General features: G+C 33.1%; 2 protein-coding genes across 3 annotated transcripts in view; both read left to right on the top strand.

The window, feature by feature from the left end:
* Positions 1 to 20,416, top strand: part of LOC127720312 (uncharacterized) — a 416,307-nt gene that overhangs the window by 27,430 nt on the left and 368,461 nt on the right. The gene's annotated exons all lie outside the window — the stretch shown is intronic.
* LOC127720301 (espin-like) overlaps positions 1,440 to 20,416 on the top strand; it is a 52,760-nt gene continuing 33,783 nt past the window's right edge. Inside the window, exons 1-3 of the mRNA XM_052226866.1 lie at positions 1,440 to 2,011; positions 13,622 to 13,805; positions 14,207 to 14,392. Of these exons, the coding sequence (XP_052082826.1) occupies positions 1,542 to 2,011; positions 13,622 to 13,805; positions 14,207 to 14,392 (840 nt within the window). The 5' untranslated portion in view covers positions 1,440 to 1,541. The remainder of the gene's footprint in view (positions 2,012 to 13,621; positions 13,806 to 14,206; positions 14,393 to 20,416) is intronic.

The raw sequence follows: 20,416 nt of genomic DNA, 5'->3' as shown, positions 1-20,416 counted from the left end.
GATCGATACAAAAAACACACACACACATAACTACGGATCTGAGAGTACTCGCAGTTACTGAAAGCTAATTCAAAGCCGATAACATCTAATAAATAAATGTATTTATAGACTAAAATATTAGTATACACATCCAACATCCAAAAGATTTAGAGTAAAGACGTCATTACTAATTTTAAAATAGTCAGAGAAAAACATGACATTGTGTAATGATAAAACATAGGTATCGACAGGATGTATTTAAGTGGAAGTTTAAATATTTTTCTTTAAAATTGTTTTCCTATTGGATCTTTAAGAAATTGAATTTTATTTGTTTTTTTGTTTCAGGAAAATGATATGGTTACAACTAGATCTGCGATAAGAATATGTGGCATTGACGATATTATGGATTATGATCTTTTCTTTTTAATTTGCTTTAATGATTTTCTTCAAATAAATGAATAGCATATTTTGAATTTGTAAGTTCTTAACCAATTTTGAATTGATTCACTGACTTTTGGTGTCAGTTTAACTCCACATTCAACACACTGCAGTTTAACTCTACATCAGGCCGGTCAACTCACTTGCAAGTTGGCCTACTTCTACTTCTACCATTTTGCGGCCACCATCAATATACTGATTATTTTGACACTGCACCATGGCATTGGTGGTCATTTTTTATTGGTGGGAGTAATCAAGTAGTCCGAGAGAACAATTAATCGACCTTCGGGAGGAAAAGTTGCAATTCAATGGCAATACGCATCTTGCCAAAGCATAATGAAAATTTCGCAACCGCAGTGTTGACCGGCTATACCGTACTGTAGCTGACTATACGATATTGTTTTTTTTTTCTCATTGTTGAAGGCCGTACGGTGACCTATAATTACATAAAAGAAACAGAAAAGAAATAAAGATTCATTGAGAAAATAATTTCACTAAGTACAAGAAGTTATCCTGCAAATAAAGAGATTTTATACAATCATGAAAAATATAAATAGGTTGACGGACAATATATATTGCAGGGCATCGATACATTACTCAATAACAAATTACTTTTTTTTTCCATTGACGAACTTTGTGTTTGACTTGTTTCAATTTGTTCATTTTGTTTGAAGGGCAACTAATGTGAAAATATCTCCATTATAATCAACCAAATTCATATTTTTATTTATTTTGACCACTACTGCATGTAGACGAGGATGTGTATGGTAATACAAATCCTTGATGTAGACTTTAGAAAAGGTTTTTTTCTGAATATATTTTTCATTTGTTAAAGCCTTGCATATAATGCAACACTATGGTCTAGTAAGCATGATCTTTCGTCGGACTTGCTTGTACCACATGTATTAATTTAGTTAGGCACCAAACCTTCATCTTTTGTGAGTAGACATTTTTTACGGACCAAACGGAAAACCAGAAATGTCCGACTCCGATTCCATTTTTAGACAGGTTGTATAAACTTCCGGAGTTATTTTGGACAGATGACAATCCAATAGATCAGATAACATTACTGAAATTTAATAAACTGGATCGACATAAAGAATGCCAATTTTGTGTATACAGAAATGAAAGGGATATTTTCTGCAGCTAAAAAGGGTGATCTGGCTTTCATTCAGTCACAAAATATTGACGAAAGCACGACAGACGATGATGGGGCCAATTGTTTACATTATGTTTGTAGGGTTGGGAACGTGACGTTAGCTGAATATCTTATAAATACAAAAAAGTTTAACGTGTCGAAGAAAACAAAATTCGGATCTACTGCCTTCCATGAGGCAGCGGCGTCAGGGAGTTTGGAAATTGTGAAATGGTTGTGGACCAATACTCAAGTAAATATTGATGAAGGTGACGATGTTGGAGCCACGCCCCTTCATATTGCCTCATTATATGGACAGCTTTTGGTTGTGCATTGGATTATAAACAATACTAGCTGTGATCTCTTGTTGAAGACTAAAAAAGGGGCTACATGTCTCCACTTTGCAGTAGTTGGAGGGAATTTGAAGGTTGTCAAACTTATTCTGACTGAAATACCTCGGTATGTACAAGTTTAATATGGCTGTGCACTACATGTACATACTTATTGCTCTGCACTGCCAAGAAACCTGTTTTTCTTTCCAAGAAGGATGAAATAGTTTTAGTTTAAGTCCAATTCTGAATTCTTATTTTTTGAAAATTAGATAACACTTTCATGAATGTACACTGAATTTAAATACACCATTGAAAGTCCATAATCTCAGTCCTTGGGAGTACATGTACAGCCCAGTCCAGTAAAATTGTTGTTGGGAAAGTAACAAAAAGGTCCTCATACGTCATCTAGCATGTCTAAATTCAAAGAAATTTTATGATGGTTTTCAGTCAAGAGTGTAACTTGAATAAGTTATTAGAGAAAAATAACATACATGTGTTATTACGGATACTTTCTCTTAATCTGTAGTAACATATGTTTGTTATCAGTTAAATGTATCATAGTTTTTTTTATTTTCAGTGGGCACTTGGGAATTCTTGAAACTTGCGCAGTAACTTAATGCATAACCTTGAAAACTAATTTTCCAATTCAATTAATACATTTTTGATCAACCATGGTAAATCAATGAGACATGCTTTTAAGTGATAAACTTAGCTGTAATAACAAGGCTTAGTTATTACAGGCATTTAACTTATTACATGAGACACTTGGGAATGACTAGGAAGCTTGCGCAGAACCTCATTACATGTTCATTATCACTGAACTAGTATATATATTTGTTTAGGGGCCAGCTGAAGGACGCCTCCGGGTGCGGGAATTTCTCGCTGCATTGAAGACCTGTTGGTGACCTTCTGCTGTTGTCTGTTCTATGGTCGGGTTGTTGTCTCTTTGACACATTCCCCATTTCCATTCTCAATTTTATCTAATCATTATTTATTACAATAAATTAAAATACATTGTGATATGTCTGAGAAAAGGCTTTGAAGAGATGTAGAGAATCTGTAATAACACCCTTTAGTTATTACAGGCATATTTTTTCTGTTATAACATGGGTGTGTTAGGCATGATTGGCAAACTATGGACTGTTATATCTTTCTAAAGTTTAATATACATAAAGACAATTATAATATCAATAGAACTTGTATACAATTTAACAAAATAAAGGATGTAAAATGCCCCTTTGAAACATGTAACATACATATGTTATCACAGATTTTTTATTTTTTAGCCCACAATAACAAATGTATGTTATCTTTCTCTAATAACTTATTTAAGTTAGACCCTTGACTGGTTTTTGTGCTTGTAAATCAAGATTTGTGAAGACTGTTACATGCACATGTAAATTATATCTATACTATTAAATGAGAAGACCTCATTTTGTGTGTCGCTTCTCTTCCTTCCACAATAAATTAATCACCATGCCTCTGTGTCCTATAGGTAACATGCATAGTCGCATTTGTCATCCTCGCTTATGATTATTCCGTTTGGGTTATTTTGGGAGGAAAACGAAAATAAAGGCTTCAGGATATTGTTTCCGTCATCGGACGGACTTTTAGGTCATAGACAAGACTTCTGTTTAGGACTGTTTAAAATGAAACAGAATTTTGGTAAATTTACAAAAAACATTAACACCTAACTGGATTACATACAATGTTATGGGTACCTGAGCTACAGGAACTGGTATCAAACATTCCTTCGGTCCCTGGAAGCGATAAAAATCCGACTTCTTGGAATTTTAAACTGAGCGTAGCCGTAAGCAAGGGATAAAATTAACGAATATAACAACCCAGGCCATGTGAAAATGAAAACAAATCTATGGATAAAGTAAAGTTTGAACTTTCCCACTGAAAAGTCTGACACCATTTCAGTAAAATATGACGTTTTTGTGCACAAATCGCATTGTGGCGTTGTCAATTTATAGTGGTTGTGGTTTATTGAGTATTTTATTATGGGTCTATTCATATGACGTAATAAGCACCCCATTTTAGAATTAATTTGCTTTCTTAAAAGTCAACACCTTATTACATGTACATGTAAGCCAGATTTCAGTAAAATGTGACGGTTTTGTGCACAAATCGCATTGTTCATTAATATATTGAGTATTTACAATGGCTCTATTCATAATTCAAATCTTATTTGCAAATAAAAAATGTACATGTATCACATGATAATCTGATTTCATTATTGGAATTCGTTTCGAGTGACTGAAATTGAAAAGGTTAACATATTGATTTTTCTGCCTTCTGCACAAAGAAACAAAAAGCATGGTGACAAAGCAAATCGCCTCCTAAAAATTGTGCGTTCATGTTACTACAAATAGTTGACCTTTGCGTTGACATGAATTCTGTAGATTTACATCCAATTTTTTGAACTGTTGACCGTGAAAAATTCAAAATATTGTATTGACATCAGTTCATGTTTATATACTTTTGATACCTTTCGTGAAATTCTCCAATCATAAAAATCTTTTACAAAAATTCATCCTACAACAGTTTACATACTTTCAACCACGCTCTCAACGCACGCGATTTCGCGGGTGTGTTCTAGTTATATCTGAATCAAGTACTCAGCTGTGTGCCAAATTTTCTCACTGCTTTGAAGACCCATTGGTGGCCTTGGGCTGTTTTCTGTTCTTGGTCGGGTTGTTGTCTCTTTGACACATTTCCTATTTCCATTCTCTATTCTATATAAAAAGCATGTACAGGGATCACCACAGAAAAGCTTTTATGGTTCGAGCTTATAAAATAAGAATTTAACTCTTTAAAAAATGTAAGGAATATAAATTTGATACACTGTACCTTTAAATTTTGCAATACAAAGTAATAATGTACTCTTTAAATACATATAAAAAATACATGTACATCATTTTGTACATAATAAATTATATATCATGTATATGTATCTTAATTTTTTTGACCATTAAAAACAGAGTTTTTGAAATCTTTTTTTTAGCATGGTAATTAAGTGGCCACCATGTCAATCTACAAATCTGGTGGTCCTGTAGTTGCAATTAAATTTTTGCTATCAATTATTACCATAGGTATAAATTTAATTTATTAGACTATACCAATTATATATGGTTCCTAAATAAATATTCATATACATTGTGATCATGAGCTACACTAAATATCAGAAAGCCTTAAAAAAAGAATTTACCACCCAAAAATTTTAGCTGGACATCAGGACCATATATACTGCACTCAAAATTCATGGACCTGCCTGGTTTTTGGTGGTCAGGATGGACAAGACCACCAGTTTTCATGCTCAATGATAGATATGAAATGAATTGGTCTTTCTAAACTTCAAATTTTACTGATTAAGAATTATTTTCCAAACTCATCTGATTTCATGTCTAAATTTAAGGTTTTTCCTTAGAAATTAACAGTGGTGCTGGAATTTCATGAATGAAGGACCACCACCATTAAATTGGATCATGTGGGGATCCTTGTGTTTAAACAAACATTTAACTGCCATTGGCATCATTCACTTAATTGCCCATGTACATGTATTTTGACTTTTATTCTACAACTGTCAATATTCTGTATTTTGAAGTTTATTGCCTCCTTGATATTATATTTTTCAGGTACAATATAAAGGTGGTGATAGTTTTTCATAAGGTCTGGATTATTTTGGATGGTGATTTGATATGAAATTTAAAAAAAAAACCTTCTTTTTTTGTATGTGCATATACATGTACATTGTAAATCACGTTAAACTGCACCTTATAATTCTAAAAAATCCTTTTAATATGTAAAATAATTGTTAAATGTATTTTAAATAATTTTTTATTTTTATACACTTGATTCATCCATCAAATTAGGAAATTTGGTCAGTAAATAATGTAGTTTTATCTAATCAATGTCATGAATGTGTTCAGATAAACTGATTACCTGACCTGAGTACACATGATACATAAGAAAGAAGCCTATTTTCATCTACATCTACAGTACACATACATTGCCATTCCATCATAAGATGCTGAGTCACGCTGTCCAAGCACATTTTGGTGAGATAAACTGACCTCAGTTCATACACATGTATAATACACAAGAAAGAAGCCTATTTTCAATGCTTTCATCTACAGAAAATAGAGATTTACATGTACTAGTATAACATTTCATCATAACATGCAGTCTATATCTAGCTGTCTATCTACATTTTTTTGTCATAAAAATAAGTTTTTTTTTTCAGAATATTTAAGGTGGTACCTAACACTACAGGGAGATAACTCTGTAAAAATCAGCTAAACGTTTTAATCATGTTGTATTGTTAAGGAAATATCAAGATTCTCAATGATCAAAATTAGTGATTGTCAAACTGCTTTATAACCAGTGAATTTTTTCTGATAAAGTGGTTGGTTCAAATTGTTTGAAATTTTTATATTTTTGTCAAAGGGTCAAAGTAAACATTTTGACAAATTTTTAGGAAAATTAAACCAGCCAAATTAGTATTAGTCAAGGTGTTGGGTACCACCTTAAGAAGCATGTTGCTAAATTGTTATATTGGTAAACCTACGATGTATTTGTAAATTTATACATATAGTAATTAAACCTTAGCACATAGACAGATATTTCTAACTGGTAGACATTTATTAGTGAAATACTTCTGGGAGAACATTCTGAGTCATATGTACATGTATCAGTGCGCCGGCAAGACTTCATTTGACTCCCCTTACTTGTGTGTTTTGCTTAATCCGTTCAAATGGAAGTATCATAAAAGAATATTGAAAGAACCCACTATTTGTTCTTTATTTTCAAGTGCCAAATCAAACAACTTGATACATTTGTAATGACGTTATTCACTTTTGAAATCTTTAGTATGAAATCTATTTAAATTACGTTTATCAGAGACATATATTGTACATGACATGGTATATATGTCTCTGCATTATGAGATGTGTAATACTACATGTATGATCCACACGAGAAACTGAGTGCGGAAATGCATGCATGAAGATAGAAAGATGTATTTATTTGACACAACCTTTTAAAATTCAGGTGTTAAATGTTCTCTGTATTTGATTTTGACTTTCCGACTGTCTTTTGATTAGAGCGTCACTGAATAGTCTTGTATTTAAAAATATATTTTATTGTCTAAATAAATGAATGCTTTCATGAAGAGACACATGTATCGTTTACTGTTGTTCATGGAGTTAAACTCCTACAAAATCAATCGTCCCACGAGAAATTGCCGAAAAAGTGACATTAAACTTTTGAGATGTTTCTATTTACAGACCTGCAAGTTCAAATTTCGTTTTTTTTTCCTGTCCACGGGACTGAATGTCATTTTGGGCGGCTTACACGCTGTCAGAAGTTGATAGACGTCTTAATAAATCTAAAAACTGTCAATGTTCATATTTTCATGCGTGAAGGGATCGGTTCTGATAGAGGACATCATGAATGCTTGAGGGGAATTGTATTTTTTTTTTTAAATCAATGGCCTTGTGACCTATCTCGACAGTTTATTAATAGTAACTTCTAAAAATAAATTGACAGCTAATCACCTCTAGACAATACAACATTTCTTCATACATAATTTAAAAGCAGTGTAAGGGAGGTAATCCAAACATAGCATTGTACTTTTAAGTAATTGTCCATTAACCAGGAAACCCTTTTTTTCCCTTTTTTGCCCCTTATTCTTAAACGGTTTGAGCCATAACCCCTAAAGCCAATTCTTACCATCCCTTTGTGGTATGGAAACTTGTGGTCTAATTTCAGAGAGACCCATACACCTTTCCACAAGCTATGGTCTGGAAACTAGAAAAATGCTTATTTGGGCCCCTTTTTGGCCCCTAATTCCTAAACTGTTAGGACCATAACCCCGAAATCAATCCTAATCTTCCTTTTGTGGTTATAAACCTTGTGTTTAAATTTCATAGATTTCTATTTACATATACTAAAGTTATTGTCCGGAAACCAAATGTCTTCGGACAACGCAGATGACGACGACTAGATACCAATATACGAGCGCAAATTTTTTTGCGGTTGTATTAAAATTGCTGAATTTTTCGTTTCCGTTCTCTAACTTAAGTTTGCATCTACCAAATGCTATGAAACTTATACACAATGCTTATTACCACAAAATACAGGTCAAGTCGAAATTTTGGTGGTGTCACTTTAACCGTTCTAGAGTTATGCCCCTTTACAAATGGAAAAATTACTAAATATTTTGTTTTCGTTCTCTAACTTAAGTTAGCCGCAACCAAATGTTATGAAACTTATACACAATGCTTATTACCACAAAATACAGGTCCAGATTGTTTTTTGGGGTGTCACTCTTATTGTTCTAGAGTTACGCCACTTTGCAAATGGAAAAATTGCTTATTTTTTTAATAATTTGCCTCAACCAAATGTTATTAAACTTATACACAATGCTTATAACCACAAAATACAGATCAAGTTTGAATTTTGGGGTGTTACTTTTATTATGCGTAGCGGTGGGGGCATTAAGTTTTACCCTTGTCCGTCTGTACGTACGTACGTTCGTACGTCCCAAAATTGGTTTCCGTTCTCTAACTTGAGTTTGCCCCTACCAAATGTTATGAAACTAATACACAATGCTTATTTCCACAAAACACAGATCAAGTTTGAATTTTGGTGGCGTCAGTTTAACCGTTCTAGAGTAATGCCCCTTTATAAATGGAAAAAATGCTAAATTTTTAGTTTCCGTTCTCTAACTTTAATTTGCCTCAACCAAATGTTATTAAACTTATACATAATGCTTATTACCACAAAATACAGGTCCAGTTTGTTTTTTGGGGTGTCACTCTTATTGTTCTAGAGTTACGCCACTTTGCAAATGGAAAAATTGCTTATTTTTTTAATAATTTGCCTCAACCAAATGTTATTAAACTTATACACAATGCTTATAACCACAAAATACAGATCAAGTTTGAATTTTGGGGTGTTACTTTTATTATGCCCCCGCCGTAGCGGTGGGGCATTAAGTTTTACCCTTGCCTGTCTGTACGTACGTACGTTCGTACGTCCGTCCGTACGTCCCAAAATTGGTTTCCGTTCTCTAACTTGAGTTTGCCCCTACCAAATGTTATGAAACTTATACACAATGCTTATTTCCACAAAACACAGATCAAGTTTGAATTTTGGTGGCGTCACTTTTACCGTTCTAGAGTAATGCCCCTTTATAAATGGAAAAAATGCTAAATTTTTAGTTTCCGTTCTCTAACTTTAATTTGCCTCAACCAAATGTTATTAAACTTATACACAATGCTTATTACCACAAAATACAGATCAAGTTTAAATTTTGGGGTGTTACTTTTATTATGCCCCCGCCGTAGCGGTTGGGGCATTAAGTTTTACCCTTGTCCGTCTCGTACGTCCCAAAATTGGTTTCCGTTCTCTAACTTGAGTTTGCCCCTACCAAATGTTATGAAACTTATACACAATGCTTATTTCCACAAGACAAAGATCAAGTTTGAATTTTGGTGGCGTCACTTGAACCGTTCTAGAGTTATGCCCCTTTATAAATGGAAAAATTGCAAAATATTTATTTTCTTCTAAATATCAAGTAATTTTTAAAATTGGAGTTATCTTCCTTTGTCCATGATTATAGTGGAATCATTTACAATCAATGCTTTATACAATGCAATGTTTAATTTTGATTCCACTGATAAAACACAGATCAAGTTGAATTTAGGTAGTGTCACTTTAACCACTATTGAGTTATGCCCCTTTATAAATCGAAAGATTGCATAATTTTTAGTTTCCATTCTGTAACTTAAGTTTACCCCAACCAAACATTATGAAACCTATACACAATATTCATTACCACAAAACTAAGATCAAGTACAAATTTTTTGTTTCCGTTTTCTAACTTTAGTTTGCCTCGACCAAATGTTATGAAACTTATACACAATGCTAATTACTACATAATACAAATTAAGTACGAAATTTGGTGGCGACACTTTTCCATTCTTGAGTTATGTCCATTTATAACTATATGATATGCAAGCGGGGGCATCATCTGTGGACACATGTGGACACTATCCACATTTATTGTTCTTGAGTTATGCCCCTTTACAAATGGAAAAATTGCTGAATTTTTCGTTTCCGTTTTTTAACTTAAGTTTGCCTTAACCAAATGTTATGAAACTTATACACAATGCTTATTACCACAAAATACAGATCAATAAAATTGAGAATGGAAATGGGGAATGTGCCAAAGAGACAACAACCCGACCATAGAACAGACAACAGCAGAAGGTCACCAACAGGTCTTCAATGCAAGTTTGAATTTTGGGGGTGTCACCTTTATTGTTCTTGAGTTATGCCCCTTTATAAATGGAAAAATAGCTGAATATTTTGTTTTCGTTCTCTAACTTAAGTTAGCCGCAACCAAATGTTATGAAACTTAAACACAATGCTTATTACTACAAAATACAGGTCCAGTTTGTTTTTTTGGGGTGTCACTCTTATTGTTCTAGAGTTATGCCTCTTTGCAAATGGAAAAATTACTGATTTTTTTTGTTTCCGTTCTCTAACTTAAGTTTGCCTCAACCATATGTTATGTAACTTATACACTATAGTTATTACCACAAAACTCAGGTCAAGTACAAATTTGGGTAGCGTCACTATTACCGTTTTCCAGTTATGTCCCTTTATAACTTTATACTAGTATGATAGACAAGCGGGGGCATCATCTGTTTCCCATGGACACATTCCCCATTGATTTTTTTTAATGCCCCCGCCGTAGCGGTGGGGGCATTAAGCTTTACCCTGGTCCGTCTGTACGTCATTGGTTTCCGTTCTCAAACTTAAGTTTGCCTCAACCAAATGTTATGGAACTGATACACAATGATTATTACCACAAAACACAGATGAAGTCTGAATTTTGGTGTCGTCACTTCTAGAGTTATGCCCCTTTACAAATGGAAAAAAAGTGCTGCATTTTTCGTTTCCGTTATCTAACTTAAGTTTGCCGTAACCAAATGTTATGTAACTTATACACAATGCTTATTATCACAACACACAGATCAAGTTTGAATTTCGTTGGCGTCACTTTCACATTTCTAAAGTTATGCCCCTTTCATATGGAAAAAAAGCTGAATTTTTCGTTTCCGTTCTCTAACTTAAGTTTGCCTCAATCAAATGTTTTGTTTTGTCTCAAGTCTCTCTACCTGCCCTGAATTAAAAAAATGTCATGTCTACCTTAAAACATTTAATGGACATTTTTTATCAAGCGATGTTTGCGTCAATACATGTTTGATCAAGGCTAAAGCCCACAACCTTACTTTTTTTCCTGCCAGGAGGTGGAAAATACATAAACATATCTCTTTTTTGCCTCATTTTAAGAATTACAATCAGTATGAAAAAAGAAAGAAAAAAACTTTGTTACTTAAAAACCACGATCGTTTTCATATTCAATAACAGCAAACATGATTCTTCTGGATACTTGAACTGCTGAATTTGATTTTAAATGGGTCAATCACACTCTATTTTCATTATCTCTATTTTTATCTCACATAAGATAGGACCGAAGGCATGTCAATAGTATCATTATAAGCTCCTTGGTCAATACATGGAAGTAAGATGAAATCGGTACAAGTATTAGATACACCCATGTGGATGTTAGCCCTATTGAGTTATATATTCAGTACCATTATAACCTCCTTTGTCAGTACATAGAAGTAAAATGAAATCGGTACAAGTACCAGTATTAGATACACCCATGTGGATGTTAGCCCTATTGATTGTATATATATAAAAAAATAAAATATCAAAAATACCGAACTCCAAAGAAAATTCAAAACGGAAAGTTCCTTATCAAATGGCAAAATCAAAAGCTCAAACACATCAAACGAATGGAAACAACTGTCATATATTATTCCTGACTTGGTACAGGCATTTCCTTATGTAGAAAATGGTGGATTAAACCTGGTTTTATAGCTAGCTAAACCTCTCGCTTGTATGACAGTCATAAAGCATTCAATGTGTGAACAAAATAAACAGACATAATAGGTAAAAACGTCAAAAATGGGGGCACAGCAGTCAACATTGTGTGATAATCTTATAATTTACATCGATATATATTATGGTTAATGCAAAAGGATATATTTCAACGATTTATGAGGGTCTTTCATCAAATTGGTATCATTTAATGGCAAAGTAGGATACATGCATGCTATCAAATGATATTTGTGTGTAAATGAATTATATATAACTTCAAGATAATGAAACCTGTATCAGATATCTACATTAAATATACATTTTATCTACACAATGTAAGAGTATATCAAGTTATAAAAAGAATATATGTTGATTAGTTCATTGTAAATAAAAGGAGATGTATGATATACGAAAATGAGGAAGAAATCCTTCATTCAACTCAAACAATGAAAGACATGCAATGCGTTATTCAACAGTAAAAAAATATATAGGTACATGTATGAGTGGCCGTTCATGTCAACATAGCACTGGTTTCATCTAAATGCTTTTAACCTGTATCTAGATATCTAGTTGGTAGTAAACAAGAATCTAGATATCTAGATGTTAGTAGCAAGTTTAGATATCTAGATAGTAGTGAGAGTATTAAGATTTTAAGATGGTGGTAGCAAGTACCTAGATGTTTTCAGCGAGTACAAATGTATCTAAATGTCTAGATGTTATTTTAATGTATCTAGATATTTAGACGGAAGTAAAAAAAATATAGAAATCTAGATGGTGGTAACCAGTACCTAGATGCTTTCAACAAGTATTTAGATATCTGTACAGCTAAATGGTAATTACCCGTATCTAGATATCTTGATGGTAGTTATCCGTATCTTGATATTTAGATAAGTTACAAGTACCTAGATATCTAGATGGTAGTTACAAGTACCTAGATAACAATTATAACGGATTACAAATGTGTCGAGATACTTGTTTCTACCATTTAGATACGTGTTACCTAAACTTAGATATCTAGATATCTGTAACTACATCTGAATATCTAGATACTTTTTTACTTCCATCTATATATCTAGATACTGTTTACTATCTGTTATCTTGTAAGCTACACGTTAAAAATCCAATCCATGCTGACAGCGTGTTAAGCACAAAGTGGGGCAAATTCATATCTCATTAACATATTATTATTGTCCTAAACATCGGTGTCATTTTGTCTCTGGTAGATAGTTGTGTCTCATTGGCAAGCATACCACATCTTTTTCAGTGGCATTGGAGTAGCCTGAAAAGTAGGGGGGAAACTTCCGAAAGTGACAAGCCAAAAAAAATATAAAAAAATAACACATTCAGCGTGACTCGAATAATTCTTCGCCCTCTATGGCTTATAGCATATCAATCGGAGATCGGCGGAATATAACGACTGACATTATTCGGTTTACATTCAGCGTTAAACTGGTCCTCCATTCCATCTTAAGCTCCGCAACGAAGTGTAGCGATAAGTGAACACAACAGGGGTCCAGTTTGATTCAGCGAACGATGGAGCACTACCAATCTTAACAAAATACAGATCCTGTTCAACGCTTTGCTTACAAGGAAGCAAAGCGTGGACACAGGACATATCTTTTTCAATCGGATTGGAGTGAACCATATTTTGAGCGATGAACTGCGTTTAAAAATACCACTAACAGTACATTACTCGTTAGAATTAAAGATCATAGTAACCGGATTGTAAGCTGGGTGGCTCTTTTTGAAAAATAATGTTGAATTTATATTACAGGTCCATCAATTTACAGCTTGATAATGGAGCAACACCTGCATACCTCGCTTGTCAATATGGACATCTAGAAATACTCAAATATTTGGTGGAGAAAAATGCAAATATGAAAATGAAATCTTTTGATGGAATGTCTTATGTACACGCAGCTTCTCAAGGAGGACATTTAGAGATTGTTAAATGGCTGGTCAGTATTATGAGTGAGAAAAAGAAATATCCAGATGCGGATCCAGGATTTTGAAAAAGATGCGGGGGGATTTTTTGCTGAGGCTTTTTGCGAATCCATGGCAATTTGTTCCTTTTTCAACTCGTACTGGTATATTGTGTGCTCTTTATTGTTATAAAAATATAGATCATATATGTACACAACATAAAATTTAATAGTATCCTTTATAGAATTAAGTGAACAAACTTTTACTCCGCAATGCCTTCATCCTTGGAATAATAAAAGAAATTTGATGTCATATGCATGATTTTTTTTTACATTCGTCCTATTTTGATGTCCTTTTTAAACACATTTAAGTAAGGATGCCATGATTTTTTAATGTTTAGAATTCAATTCAATAATTAGATTTTTTTATACAACAGGTCAAAGAGCAAGAGTGCAACGCCAACGACCGTGACCTCGACGGTGCTTCCTGTCTTCATTTCGCAGCAACAAATGGACGTGCGTCTGTTGTGGCATGGATGATCAAAGATGGTGGCGCAAAAGTGACATTAGATAATCTAGGAGGAAGTCCACTGCACAATGCGGCAGAACTGGGCCATGTAGAGGTATTGAATTTAGGAATGAGGGATACAAGAGGGAATCACATTGTATTGGTTGAAGGAATTGAATTTTAAATTTTGAAAAGTGTATTAGATGTAAGCTGTTATAAGTTAAATTTTTCTGTGAACTTAAACGAACGGAAATACAGTTCGAATAAGGTGTTTCATTTAAATAACTCTTAATTGTGTTAAAAAAGTCCATATGAAAAACCGTGATTGAAATATATAGGTTTAAAAACCAATTATATACTGAACCATAGATTAATTATTGTTTTTTTAGTTCTGATTTTTCTGGGTCCCGTGGGAAAAAGTAAACCATGAATTTAAATGCTCAACAAAATACAAATTTTTCATAGGCTTCTATGCCGAATTTATCAAAAATTAGTTGCCAATTGGTATCAACGATATTCGAAATTATTAAATAAAAAATTCGTAAGGGTTACGCGGAACCCAGTGTCTCGCCTACTTTTGCTGTTAGTCGCAGGCTCAACAAAAATGGGGGAACAATTATTAAAAATTTTCCTATAGATACTATCTTTTGATTGTAAGAAGCTTCTGTCCAAGTTTGGAAAAAATCCAGGATGGTTATGAATCTAATAAATGTTTTAAAAACTTTTAACTGCAGACTGTATGTATTGTTACTGTATATTCAGAAATTATTGCGATGTTTTTATTATTGCGAAAAATGCGACAAGGTTATAATCGCAATTATTTTAACTCGCATTTTGAAATTTTTTATAAAAATTAAACAGGATTTTTCTGAATATCGCAAAGATAAAAATCGCATTTTAGTCTTAAATGACAAAATCGCAATAATAAATGCACGCAATAATTTCTGAACTTACAGTAACTGGAAGAAAAACTAAGTCAATTTATAAGTAATATACGGAAAAACAGGAAATAAATTTTTACAAAATTTCCTTCTACATGTAGATACTAGCTTTTGATCATAAACAAGCTTCTGTCCAAGTTAGGTACAAATCCAGGATAGTTTAAGAAATTTATTAAAATTTTTAAAACTTTAACCACAGAGTGAATGTAATGTTAACTGGCAGAGAAACTAAGTCCATTTATAAGTAAAATACGGATAGACAGGATTTTTTTTTTTACAAAATTTATTTCTGGATACTATCTTATGATCATAAACAAGCTTCATTCCAAGTTTGGTTGAAATCCAGGATAGTTTAAGAAAGTTATTAAAATTTCAAAAACTTTAACCACAGAGTGAATATTTGTGGACGCCGACGACGACGGAATGTAGGATCGCTATGTCTCGCTTTTGCGACAAAAGTCGCAGGCTCGACGAAAACTAAAGTTTCAACTCCCTCAGACAAAGTTGACCTTAGATGGATTTCGCTATTGTTTTTATATCCCTTTTGTCATATGGATTTTCACCTGTTTCGGCTTTGGGTGTTCCTGATAAAAGTAAATCCAGAAAAGCGCTTCATAGGTTTTCTTACTCTTATTTGTATGAACGAATTCAGAGTAGTAGGTTTAGAATGCACGGAGAGAAATAGATAATATCACCTGTAAAAATTCGCCTTTATGAACTGAGTAACTTCAACTAATTTCTCTGATATACTGCGTATAAAGGATGATATATATACAGCTTTAAACATCTGGCATACCTTTAAACCTCATTTATAGAGAGACGATTGAACTTAATGTTCAAATATTTAACAACACTTCGTTTTTGATTTAGTGTCTGATGAACTTCTGCCGTTATTCAAGTTTTGAAGTCCAGTACACCGGATAAAACTTTAATCTAAACTCTAATATGATGTTTGTTTCTTTTGGAAATACACAAAAAACTATTGAAAACAATGGAATTAACTTCAAAATTTTTTTTTGCCAAACACCAAACACTACCGTGAGAAAAAACTGTCTTGTCAGTGAAATTTAAACTCTTTCTGAGAGAACTAATTCACTTGGGTAAGGTTGTTAATGCTTGTAGAAACTATTGCAAAATATTTTGAAAACAAAATGTTTTTGTGTCGCCTCGGCGAAATCGCGGAGACAAGAATACAACATACAGTTTGCGGCGATGAAAGTGTCAAAAATGTATAAGTTATGTTATTATGTCAGGTTAAGGGGAACCAATAGTGGTAGGTCATTGATATTTGATATGGAGACCTGTATATGTCCATAGGTTATATGACGCTCCCAACCCAATAACGTTTTGACCTCGAACGAATTGATGGTATTCCAGAAATCGGAACCTCGCGTTTAAATAAGATATCGAAGTATTTGGTTTTAAATTATCAGTTAAATAATAAATTCTTTTTTTTTCACTTCAACTAGTTAAACGTTTTTTTTTTGTTTCAATTTTATTTACTGTTTTGAAATTTGGAACACACATTGTGATTGTCAGCGGAATTTAATGTCGTACGGTGAACTCTATTTATTACATCCTTTTACTTTGGCCTTTGGTGGACATTTGTCTGAGTTGCAATCGTACAACATCTGCTAGGTTTTTTTTATATTAAGCTATGCTTGTGCATGGTTGACAAACAAACCTGAATATCTTCTATCTATAACGTACTTAGAGGCTCTTTCAACGTTACAAATTTTAAGTTTTTACGACCCCCTTCCTCATCCCCCCTTCCCTAAAAAAAGAGAATGAACGAAAAGGAAATTTTAATCCACAACCAAATCTTTTATTTGAAATAAAATATATCAAACTTCTCCATCACAGCCATGTGTCATGCTTAATAACATAGAGATTTAATGTTGAAAATCTTATTAAGTATGTCATTAAGACGTTTTAATATTCAAATTTCATCAATATTTCGATTTTGACTCATCTCTGGATGAAATAAAATACAGTTTTGAAGTTTGAAGGACAAGGTTCTTAAAAATCAAATCTGTCCTATCTCTTAAGTAATTTAGAAAAGAAAAAATAAATAAAAAACAAACTTAAAATTTTAAATGTTACATATTTGTATTGTTTATTGGTTACTTGTGTTATTTAGTAGCAATCCCGTTGTTTAGATTTTTCGTTAATGAATTATATCTTATACTTATTTTTAAGGGTTTTACTCAAACTTTCTAATGCTGTTTTAACTCGGTATGCAGGACAAGCTTATTTGAACATTTACCCCATCTTCCACTTGCAGTATCTGTGTACTGTCATTATAAACTTCTGTCAGTTACCTATTGCCGTTTAAACACTGGTCGCAAGCTACAATCAATGGCCATATCAATATCAAAGATGTTTAAGTTTGCGGTTGTGGATGAATTTAAATTTAAAAAACTATCTCTCAAACTTGTCAAATAAGCGGAACTTAGAGATCAATTATCGAAGGTGTGGGAAAATCTGTTACCAGCCACTTTGTGTAAACTAGATGTTTTAAAAGTCGATGAAAACGGACATATTTAACATACACTTATACGTGTAGTCGAACAGCCGACATTTGTTTTAAGTCGTATACTTTGATGGTGTTCAGTTCTATAGTTGGAACCAAATCTTTGTATCTGGTATCACATCCTTTACCGGCTATCATTACGGTAGGATATGTGTTCCCAATTGTGGTTTTCGTTGCTTGCCGTATGCCATTATTGTTTTCTGTTAATTCTTTTGGTGTTAATCAGTCCATTGGTGTTCTTTTTATGCCCTCGCCGTAGCGGAGGGGACATTAAGTTTTACCCTTGTCCGTCCGTCCGTACGTTCTCTAACTTTAGTTTGCCTCAACCAAATGTTATGAAACTTATACACAATGCTTATTACCACAAAACACAGATCAAGTTTGAATTTTGGTGGCGTCACTTAAACCGTTCTAGAGTTAAGCCCCTTTACAAATGGAAAAATGCTAAATTTTTGGTTTCCGTTCTCTAACTTTAGTTTGCCTCAACAAAATGTTATGAAACTTATACACAATGCTTATTACTACAAAATACAGATCAAGTTTGAATTTTGGTAGCGTCACTTTATTTTGAATTGTTTCGCATTTTGTCACCCCTGAGATCTGATAGCGTACTCAACGGTACCGGAGTTATACTCATTGTTGAAGTCCATACGGTGATCTGTCGTTGTTCTAACACCTTTGTATGTTGGTTGCTATTTTTCTAATTGTCAATCGTACACATCTCCTTTATTCTTGTTTTGAGACAAAATGAGAGGCACATTTTCCCAATTTAGTGTCACTGTAGTTTAATACTAATATACATGTGTAAGTAAGCTGTACATTTATATATATATGCAGTCAGCTTCACTAAATTTTAGTCAAAATAAACAATATCATTTAATACTTCGAAGTACAGTTGTATAATGTTAACTGCCAAAGGTACATACAACATGTAACCATATACAAGCATAAAGCCTAATTATCAATAAAAGTTTATTTAAAGAAATATTTGGATGGAAAGAATATGGCGAATTAAGTCCTGGATACAATCAACGAGGGTCTGAATGGGGTTTACAGAGGAGAGGTAAAAGGGCAAAATGTGCAGAGTAAATGTCAAAATAAATAAAGAATAGAGAAAAACAGGACAAAAAAAAAAAAAAAAATAGAGAAAAATAGGTAAAAAAAAGTAAAGAATAGAGAATAATGGGCAAAAAATATAAAGAATACAGAAATGAAAGACCCCCATCCAGACCCCCATCAACTTACAGTGTCATGTTTAACTTATTAAAAACTTTGCGGCAAACACGGTTGCTTTTTGTACCATTTGAAAGATCAGAGACGGATTAAAAAGGGGGGGGGGGGGGGCTTATGTAGCTACATATATTGTTAATGCTTAGACTTTCTACAAATCCCACTTCTTACGTTGCCTTTGTGGGCCCTTTTTTTTCAAAAACCTGGATCTGCCTCTGAAGACACTATCTTTTTTACTTTGTCTTTTAAGTATAGTAGGGCGATCTTTACTTTTGTTTGAATATACCTGCAACAGATGATTAAATAAAAAGATAAATGAAGTTTTCCTTATTTTTTCGCTATAAAAGGTAGCCTTCATTGATCTGGTTGATGACAATCTTCTTACCTGTGTGACGTCACACCAGCTGTCGTCTGCTTTCATGTCATCCCAGTCAAAATTAGTTCTAACCTTGGAATAACCATACATCATTTCTAAAGGTAAAGATGATTTTTTGATTGTTTGATTCATGTCTTTAGAGTTAGTTTTTTTTTGCACAATAAGACATTAGTACAGCCATTCTATTAAAATATTTCTTATGTTGATTTTGAGAATATTATGCAGGCCAATAAATGCATTAAAATGTCATTAAACGCGTATTTTTCTATATACAATGTATAAAGTCATAAATGCCCTGAAATTGTGATTTAATTCATTGTAGAACAAAACCTTAATATATGTCTTATTGCTACTTAATAATTCAAATAAATTGAGAAAAAAAACAAAACATATTGTAAAGGGTACTTCGTAACAAACACGCCTTGGATATTTTTGTCCTTGGGTTGTTTTCTCATTGACATTTTTCATAGAGGTGTTTTGTTTTAATGTATTTAAAGCAGGGGCGGATCCAGGATTTTTAAAAGGGGGTACGACTTCATGCTAAAAATCATATAAATCGCGAAATAAATGATGTAATTATTTTTTTTTTGGCGACCAAAGGGAGGGCGTACGCACTCTTCGCACCCCCTTTTGGATCCGCCACTGTAAAGGTTGCTGCTTCATTGACGTTTACCCTTTCTGATAAACTTTTATTCAGATATAGTATTAAAGTAATGGAACGACCATTTTACTGTGAGTGAGGTGAGTCTTAAAAAAGTACATATTCCTAACTTAGAAAAAACTTAAAATTTTCAGAGAAGGGTGGACAATTAATATATTTAATTTATTGTTAAGTACTTCAAAAAAATAAGTTTTTGGTGGTTGTATAGTACAGAACAAATTATGAAAAAAAAAATATATGGTCACCCTCAAAGTTATACGGCCGTTCCTTAATATTATTTCAATCGTCCCAATTTTTGTTTGACGGACCTCATAAACTATTTTGGGGTACGGAAAAACCACGACATATAGTGCATTTATACTAAGTGAGGTATTTAAAGCATGTGTTCAGTGTAGGAG

This window comes from Mytilus californianus, unplaced genomic scaffold (assembly GCF_021869535.1).
Source record: "Mytilus californianus isolate M0D057914Y unplaced genomic scaffold, xbMytCali1.0.p SCAF_11, whole genome shotgun sequence".
Classification (NCBI taxonomy): Eukaryota; Metazoa; Mollusca; class Bivalvia; order Mytilida; family Mytilidae; genus Mytilus; species Mytilus californianus.
The sequence above is the reverse complement of the archived record's forward strand: the minus strand, read 5'-3'. Positions and strand labels throughout refer to the sequence as shown.